The sequence below is a fragment of the Dunckerocampus dactyliophorus genome, chromosome 11, assembly GCF_027744805.1.
Source record: "Dunckerocampus dactyliophorus isolate RoL2022-P2 chromosome 11, RoL_Ddac_1.1, whole genome shotgun sequence".
NCBI classification, from domain to species: Eukaryota; Metazoa; Chordata; class Actinopteri; order Syngnathiformes; family Syngnathidae; genus Dunckerocampus; species Dunckerocampus dactyliophorus.
The window spans coordinates 7,908,789-7,918,450 of record NC_072829.1 but is presented as its reverse complement, the minus strand read 5'-3'; the positions used below and the strand labels follow the sequence as shown (position 1 = coordinate 7,918,450).

At 38.7% G+C, this 9,662-nt stretch overlaps 1 protein-coding gene across 1 annotated transcript; it reads left to right on the top strand.

The window, feature by feature from the left end:
• Positions 1-3,330: 3,330 nt before the first annotated feature.
• Positions 3,331-6,301, top strand: LOC129190063 (uncharacterized). The gene is made up of 5 exons (XM_054792410.1): positions 3,331-3,664; positions 3,945-4,268; positions 4,353-4,493; positions 4,555-4,604; positions 4,691-6,301. Exons 1-5 carry the CDS (start codon positions 3,628-3,630, stop codon positions 4,838-4,840), a joined length of 702 nt encoding a protein of 233 aa, XP_054648385.1. The 5' UTR covers positions 3,331-3,627; the 3' UTR covers positions 4,841-6,301.
• The last annotated feature ends 3,361 nt before the right edge of the window (positions 6,302-9,662 follow it).

The window sequence follows — 9,662 nt, the reverse complement described above, 5'->3', positions numbered from 1 at the left end:
TGCCACTGGTTGATCTTGCTGCCACATCGTGTCTTTGAACAGTCATCTCTTCAGTGAATTTAAAGGTAACCTTAAATGTTAATTTATCCATATCATTTGTTATTAATACGCATTTAGAATTGTTTTTATGCTTAAAACTATAATTGTAAAACTATAAAAACGTTTTACAAAACATTTTTGAGAGTCAATCGCTGATGATATCATCAACGGGTGACGTCACTTCTGGTTCCGGTTGCCATTTTGTTTAGCTCGCTAATAAGAAGCCAACAAGGAAGGACATATTGTGATAAAAAAAAAACACATGAACAACACAGTTGAACTCACGCAGTGTATTAACAACACACCAAGATGTGTGCCATATTGTACGCTAGCCACGCAAACCAAGGCAAAATTGTGGAGTAAATTTTCGACATTAACAAACTGGGATGGATGCTAACCGAGGTTCCACTGTGCACCGATTCACGTGAAGAGCTTTGTTTGTAGTATCTATACCGTTTCAATAACTTTAACTTTACATCCTTTGTGATGCTGTAGTCAGTAGTTAGGGGTTTTTAATTGACTAAAAATTTTTATTGATTGTTATGTAAGCACTCAACAGTTGACAGCAATCTGAACCAAGAAAAGTAAGCCCACATCTGAAAAATGAATAAACTCGCTGAGATTTTTTTTCCACAATCACAATCAAAATCAAAAGATTACAAATAGACAGCAAACTTCTAGATTCCACATTTGTGCACAAATTTGATTTACTTATTTAGTGTCAAAGAGTACTCACATATGTCCAAATATGGTATAACTATGTTGTTGTAATAAAGTTGATTTCCACTAAAACATTCTGTCACAATGTTTAAGAATGTTACTTGTCTGCACATTTCTCTACTAAAAACTTTATAATGTTCCGGTTTATTTTATTAGCAACAGGCTTCGCATGGGTGGCGATCAGATGTAGTTTGTCTAATTTCTTGAGCTATTAGGCTGCAACAGCTTATTTATAAAGAGGTTTTCATTGGCGCTCATTGTTCTAGGTGCTATCATGCTAACAGTTAGCGTGTTAGCATTTTTACCATGCTAACAGCATGTTTTTTTTTCAAGAGGATCGGTTAAATGCAGAAACAAAATTCTGCTGCACGTTGTACATGTGACTAAATAGAGATTTTTCATTCTAAGTTGAAATCCAATGAAAATGGAAGCCACTGTTTTTACTTACCCAGTGGCAGAAAATATATGTAAAAATATACCAATTTTCACACCAAGAACATCAATCTAGACCTTTTAATGTAGTGAAAAACCTTATTTATTTGGATTTTAAAAATATTTGTGAGAAATATAGCCCACAGTCTACATACACATAAAACTTTTGAGTTTTGAATGACCTGATTAAAAATACTTTAGCCATCTAAAAAGAGGAGGCCGACCGTCCCGTTCCTTAATGTGTAGAACCTGCCTCTTGTTTGCTCTTCTTCAAAGTGTGAAATGGTTGTGAAACTAAATGTGTTTGTACCAACTGACAAAGCCACAAACACTGATGCAGTTATAACCTGGTCTGTGTTTTTTTTCCATCACAGGAAGTGCTATACGACTTACGTGTGTGTCTGTGTGTGCGTGTATGAGAAAGAGACAGTATTTATGGCCTGAAGTTGTGTGGGTGTTTTTCAGGTTTGTGGGTCCCAAAATGTAAAATGGACCTAAATCTTGTTCAACATATCTTGAAGACTGACTGTAGACTAACAAGTATGAGTGTGTTCATCAAACTGAAACAAACATAATGTGTGTGTGCACGTGCTTTCTATATTGTGTTTGTGGGGATTTGCATTTTTTTTCTGCCAAAAAATTCTGGGTCGAAAATGTGAAATGGACAACAAGTTTTCAAAGGCTGCGAGCCGAGCATGGCAGTTACATACAATACAACACAATTAATTGGCCAAAATATTTTTTTAAGCGATACCAGCCAGAAAAAAATGGAAGTGATTTAAGGCCCTGTCCACACGGTAACGTTCTTGGGAATTTTGTTTTGGCTGGTTGAAAAAAAGTCACGTCCACGCTGTGCTGGATCAGTATATAGATGCATCCAGACAGGAAAGCATCACTGACTGAAAACGATGTAATACACAAGGCACACCTATGTGTGGTGCTGTGAACAGGCACGCAGATGGAACCACGTGACACTCCAAACTATAGAAGAAGAATGAAGGCATGCGCATAAGTCCGTTGTCTTCCACTTACAAGAAGTGGAATTACCTCTGGGAGTCATTATGGAGTACAAGACAGCAGAATATCATGAGAATGTCGACTGAGGTGAGTCATGTCTGTCGAAATATTCGGATATTATGTTGGCTTGTCGTCAGAGCTCACTTCTGGTCATGTGATGGCGATGAGGCAGCAGTGGGTCGGTGACGTCATCGTTCTCGTATTGCCTGTCCACATCACCCGTTCCTGTGTGGATGGGAGGCTGAAATGATAAAATACTTTGCCGTTTTGACCTGGAAACGTTTCCGTGTGGATAGCCCCTAAATGTCAACTCTACAACACAGCGCCTTATAAGGGCATGCATTTAATTACTACTGGACTGTACAGTATTTGGGAGAGCAGTATTTTAAGCACTGTATTTAATCTAGGCCTGGGACAACTAATTAATGACAGAACGATAATGCATTACAAAAAAAGTTACACATTTAAAAAAAATTTCTACACACAATACAACATGGAATGTGCAACAAAAAAAGAAGGACCGAAAGACTTAGCCTACGATCAGCGTTGCTGATGGTTGGAAGTGGTGTCGCCAGCCCACACCTCACCAGATGACTGCAAACTGAGCCAAGATAAGTAAACCCACGTCTGACAAAAGAACAAACTCACAGCAGAAATTTTTTTATAGGCGTTGAAAGTGCTTGAGTTAACAAAGAGTCCTTTATAAAGGTTGAATGATGGATATTGCAACATGAAGTCATATTTGTTGTTACTGCTCTTTTTTAAAATTTGCTCTAATCTGTGTTTGTAAATTGTAGCCTGAAAAAAATGACACAAACAGACTGGAAAGTTTGGGTGGACATATTTCCACTGAGGTTGATTCAACAAAGCAGACGACCAATGAGATGACTGTGAAATAGTTCCCTCCCATTTGGTATGATGTGATTCAAGTCAATAGCATGATGATGCTGTCTAGATGGTCTGCTGTTCACTTGGTCAAACCAGGAGAAAATGTGGATCGTGCTTCATCTGCTGCTCCTGCTCCAACATGGAGGCAAGTCCATGCTCACTTCCAGTGGAGACGGCTTCATACTGTACATGACTCTTGTTAACATCTCTTCTTTTTCTTCTCTTCAGCATGGACAGGTGCTCACACCTTTTCGACTCTGACTGTTAGACCTGGAAAAAATGCCACTCTGACATGTCAAAAATAGGAGCACTGACATTGTATTATTTTGGATCCGGCTTGTTTCTGGAACGTTTCCTGAAGTTTTAGCTGCAACGACATCTTCCAATTTAGGCTTTGTTGAATATGGACCATTGAATACTGGATGTCGCATCGTAGCCATAAAAGAATCAGGAACATTTGATCTGCGAATTAGTCAAGTACAGAAAAGTGATACGGCGGTCTACTACTGTTTAAAAGTGCAAGGACATGACATGATGTTTGTAAAGGGAGCGTTTCTTCAGATCACAGGTAAATACGACAAGTAAATTGATGATCTGCTGATCACATTTACATTTTTACATACAGTTTGCACATAGATAATGATGTTAACTTGACCACTCATCCAATAATGCAGCCATCAAATGTTCAAGTGAAGACCCATTTATTAATAATAACATATTTTTAAAAGCACAACAAGGAATGGAACCTCAGGATTTCCACATCACATTATTTTTACGTAACGTTTTCAACAGGAATGAATGTCGCTCTGTGGAATCCAAAAGTTCAATTTGTCTTTCACCATTTCCAGAACCAGACCCCTCTGTGTCTGTTGTCTCTGAAGTCCAACCAGGACAGCCTGTGAAGTTCCAGTGCTCAGTCCTCTCCCAGTCTGGGAATGAAATCTGTCAGGATGGACACAAACTTCACTGGTTCAGAACTGGACCAGACAGCGTCCATCCCAGCTTCGTTTACACTCATGACAAATGCAAGGGGGTCAAAGATAACTTCACGCAGAAATGCATCCACACTTGCTCAAATAATTTCAGTGCCCTCGATGTTGGAACTTACTTTTGTGCTGTGACCACATGTGGGAAGATTTTCATGGGAAATCCAATAAAAGTCAAGAATGACGGTAAATAGTCATTCATCAGTATGGACAAATTCATCATAAGTGTGTTGTCATAAATATGGACTGTTTTTTATCATACCCCTCCAGATTTCAACAGGTGTGATTCAAACACATGCAGGATTCAAAGAGATGTTATCTTTGTGTTGAGTGCTGCTTTGGCCTTATGTTTCATCATGTCAGCCTTCCTCGTCAACAAGATCAGGACAAAACACTGTTTTTGCCGCAAAGGTAAGAGAAAATGCAGATTACCAATCATCATTACAAGGTTGTTTTATGCTTTGTCTTCAAGTTTCAGCTGGTCCACAAACACTTGATGAAACGCCCTGTCGTGTCCAGCAGGTAAGAAGGAAGTCTCTAGAAAAGTTCTGTGTATCTTTGCTCCATTTTCACCTTCTTCTCATGTCACACATGACTTGTTTTTTCAGAGCGACGAGAACTCTTTGGTTTATTCAATGCCGACCATCGTCACCAGGAAAACCGGAAAACCCAGGCATAAAAATGCGAGGGCAACAGAGGAATTTAACACTTACGCAGACGTCTGTCTTCGTGACTCAATCCTAGAGACGCAAAATTAAAATGTATTCCAATACACATTCTTTTACTATTACAAATTATTTATCACTTATTCCCTGTAAAGAAATAGTGACCTTGTACATTAAACACAGGAAGTGAACAAACTATCAGTAATTACGGCGACACAGAAGGGTTAAGATTAACTCGCTCTGCTTCTTCCAACTCCTTTTTGGACACGTTGAAATGCGCAGGTGTACTTCAGTCTAACTTTAACAAGCATGTTCAAAATAAACTAAACCAGTGGTTTCCAAACTTTTTACAGTCACGTACCCCTTCAGACATTTGAGCTCAAGCCATGTACCCCCTACTCCTGCACACTTAAAAAAACATAAACCTTTTATCTTAATTAACTTAAATATTACACATAATTAATTGGTTAATTTTGTAAGAATTCTGGGTCAAAAATGTGCATTATGCAAGTTTCATATGAGCACTGAAATAGATAAGTAAGATTATTTTTTTTTGCATCTTTTGACAAAAACATTGTCAAACTTTGTCTTTGTAATATGGAGGAACCACAATCAGATGGACCTTTAATTTATTGTGATTTCAAAGTAACCTGGTGCAAGTAACAGCAAATGTAATATGGTGAACGATACTACAGTAGTAGTAAGCCAAAGGATGAAAACTATCAAAAATATTTATTGTACTTTTGTGCTGATTTGTCCACCATGTTTATTTCCAAAATCAATATCCAACATACACTTACTGTATATGCTGATGTTAATGCTATGCTTAGCACTGCAGGAAACAGTAAATAAAAAGCTGCAATGGTGATAATCAACTTAGTGCTCAGTGTGCTTTCACGTAAAAGGGGGTGTTTGATGTCGTATTATTCTGCTTCCGCGCAAAAATGTAACGATCCCGCACGGTGGTCTACTGGCCAACACAGTAACAGCTTGGAGATTGGGAAGACCTGGGTTCGATTCTCCCCTGAGCATTTCTGTGTGGAGTTTGCATGTTCTCCCCGTGTGCGCGTGGGTTTTCTTCGGGTACTCCGGCTTCCTCCCACATTCCAAAAACATGCAGGTGAGGTTAATTGACCAGTCTAAATTGCCCATAGGTATGAATGTGAGTGTGAATGGTTGTTTGTCTATATGTGCCCTGCGATTGGCTGGCGACCAGTCCAGGGTGTACCCCGCCTGTCGCCCGAAGTCAGCTGGGATAGGCTCCAGCATGCCCTCACGACCCTAATGAGGAAGAAGCGGTATAGAAAATGGATGGATAGTTCCTCTGTAACTAAATTTATGTGCCTTAGTTCCTCGGTAAGTACTGTACCCATTAGTTCCTCATTTGTTGTTCATTAGTTCCTCAGTAACTAGTCTAACTTTATGTACCTTAGTCATTCGTTCCTCATTAGTTTGTCATACAGCAACTACTGTATTTTTGTGTACCTTATTGTAAAGTGTGACCTTGTGCGCGGGCTATAATATATAAACAATATATGTTTTCTTTTTTTATTGTGTCGCCCTGAACATGCAAATCTACTGTCTCTGTACAATGACAATAAAGACTTTTTGACAGCTAGTGACTCACAGATCCCTGTATGTAAAACACTGAGCTGTTTATTCATGGCCATATCAAAGTGAAATAATTAATTATACTCATTATCTGTGACAAATAAGTACTAGGTCAACTGATGGGTTGCATCAGTGTGCTCAAGACATGCTGTACCACGTGATGACCACTAGGTGCAGTGTTGACGAGTTTTGTGGCGATTTCCTTTGTGACAACCTTTTCCTTTTTGTTAATATAAAGAAGTGCTTTACTGCAGTTGACTGATGCCTCAGAGTACTTATTCCTCCAGAAAATATTGCAATGTAAAAAAACAATAGTCTGAGAACTAATGTGACATCTACTGCTAATGTCGGCCAAATTAATATTCCTTATTGTATTTGATTCCTGACGCTCTGCTCAAAAAGTGAGCATACTAGCGTATTCATGGATGAGCGTGATCTTAAAAAAGCCGCTGCCGTCATTGTGCTGTGCAAATTATTCTTGTTCCCACGTCCACCGAGTTCTCAATAAATGGTGATGCCATCTCTGAGTTAGTTAAACAGTGAACCAGTGGCGCTTTCATAGCTGATTTTAACCCTAACTCTAACCTTCCATGCAGCATTTGTGTCAGGAGGCCTAAAGTGTTTGTTTGCGACAGACGTTGATTCATTTGTACAAGTAAACTATTAAGTGTATGTGTGTGCATGTGTTTTGTGTGTGTGAGACAAAGTAACCGAGTGAGACATGTGCTATAGGGAGGCAAGTGTATGTGTTCTTGTTGACAGGTGTTGTGTAGTATTTTTTTCAACCAAAATATTCAGTGAGTTGAAACATAAAATAGACATGCATCATGTCAGAAGAAGTATTAAGAAGTATATTGCGCAACACAGCAGCAACAGAGCTAATGTTGTAGTACAGGTAAGGAGAAAACTGCTCAGCCAGCATTAATGCTCCCATTTGGTATGATGTGATTCAAGTCAATAACTTCATGATGCTGTCTAGATGGTCTGCTGTTCACTTGATCAAATCAGGAGCAAATGTGGATCGTGCTTCATCTGCTGCTCCTGCTCCAACGTGGAGGCAAGTCCATGCTCACTTCCAATGGAGACGGCTTCAGACTGTACATGACTCTTGTTAACATCTCTTCTTTTTTTTCTCATCAGCATGTACAGGTGCTCACACCTTTTCCACTCTGACTGTTGGACCTGGACAAGATGTCTCTCTGACATGTCCCCTTGTGAAAAATTGGACTATGGAAAAATTATTTTGGATCAGACTTGTTTCTGGAACTTTTCCCCAAGTTTTAGCTACAATGTCATCTTACGGTCCAAGCTCTATAGGTAATAATAAATTAAATACTAGACATCGCATCATAGCCAAAAAAGAACCAGGAACATTTGATCTACACATTAATCAACTTGAGAAGAGTGATATGGCAGTCTACTACTGTTTCAAAGTGGATTTTGATAAATTTACATTTTTGAATGGAACGTTTCTTCACGTCACAGGTAAATATGACAACAAATACTTAGAAAACAGTTTCATGCAAAAGTGTGTCATAATTTAATTGTAACATACATTTTGTTTATGGATAACAGTGTAGATAGATAAGAACTTGATCACTCATCCAACAATGCTGTGTTATTAAATACCTTTTGTATCTATTTTTGGACTGTATCTCTGCGTTGGGATCTGCCCCCTTTACAAGTGGCTTCTCCCACTTGTGACAAATGCAGCCGTCAAATGTTCAAATGAACACCCTTTTATTGCTGAGAATATATTTTTGCAAGTATATCAAGAAGTTTAACCTCTGCATTTACACATCACTTCATTTTTTAATTTCAAGCTTTCAGCAGTGGTGCCTTACATAAGTCAATGGCACTCTGTAGAATAAAGATTTGTCTTTCAACCTTTCCAGAACCAGAACCCTCTGTCTGTCTCTGAAGTCCAACCAGGACAGCCTGTGAAATTCCAGTGCTCAGTCCTCTCCCAGTTTGGGAATGAAATCTGTCAGGATGGACACAAACTTCACTGGTTCAAGACTGGACTACACAGCGTCCATCCCAGCTTTGTCTACACTCATGACAAATGCGAGAAGATCAAAGACAACTCCATGCAGAAATGCATCCACACTTTCTCAAAGAAAGTCAGCTCCTCCGATGCTGGAAATTACTTTTGTGCTGTGGCCCCATGGGATTTTCATAGGAAATCAAATAAACGTCACCATTGAAGGTAAATATTCATTCATCAGAATTGATAAATTCATCCTAAGTGTTTGTTGCTATAAATATTGACTCTTTTGTTATAACAATGCAGATGTCAGCAGTTGTGATTTAAACACAAACATTATCTTTGTCTTGAGTGCTGCTTTAGCCTTAAGTTTCATCATGTCCACCTTCCTCATCCAGAAGATCAGGACAAAACATTTTTTTTTTGCTGCAAAGGTAAAAGAAATTGCAATTATCAATCATCATTAGATAGTGGTTTATAACTTTTTTCAGCAGGTCCACAAACACTTGCTGAAACGTCCAGTTGTGTCCAGCAAGTAAGAAGGAAGTCTGTAGAACAGTTCTGTGCATCTTTCCTCCGTTTTAACCTTCTTCTTGTGTCACACATGACTTGTTTCCTCAGACAGACGAGGACTCTTTGGTTTATTCCATGCCTACCATCGTCACCAAGAACACTGGCAAAGCCAGGCAGACAAATGCAGGAACAACAGAGGAATTTCGCATGTCTGTCTTCATGACTCAATCCCCACAACGCAAAATGAAAATGTGTTCTAATACACATTCTGTTACTATCATATAATAGCAATGCTATTAAACATATCCTTTACCTTTTAGAAAATGGATGTTAAACACAGGACGTGAACAAACTGCCAGTAACTGCTGAGACACAGAAGGGATTGAATAAGCTCTGCTTCTAGCTACTCCTTTTTAGACATGCTGAATTGTGCAAGTGTACTTCAGCGTAACTTTGATAAGCATGCTCAAAATAAACTAAACCATTACCGTTCCCAAGGTTCCAGAAATGATCTTGTTGTATAAACCTTTATACTGTAGGGCACTTATCGAAACCCAAATTTTCAAATCAAGGTAATTTCTTTCAAGGTCAACTTTTTACAAAAATGTTGTCATTGTCAGGCTTTTTTGGAATATGTAGGAACCACAATCATGTGGACCTTTGGTGCGTTGTGATTTAAAGCAACCTGGCGTAAGTAACAGCAAATGTAATGTGATGCCAAACATTGATGCTAGTAGTAAGCCTATTAATGAAAACGATCAAAAATGTTCATTATACTTTGTGCTGACTTAGAAATAGCCATTA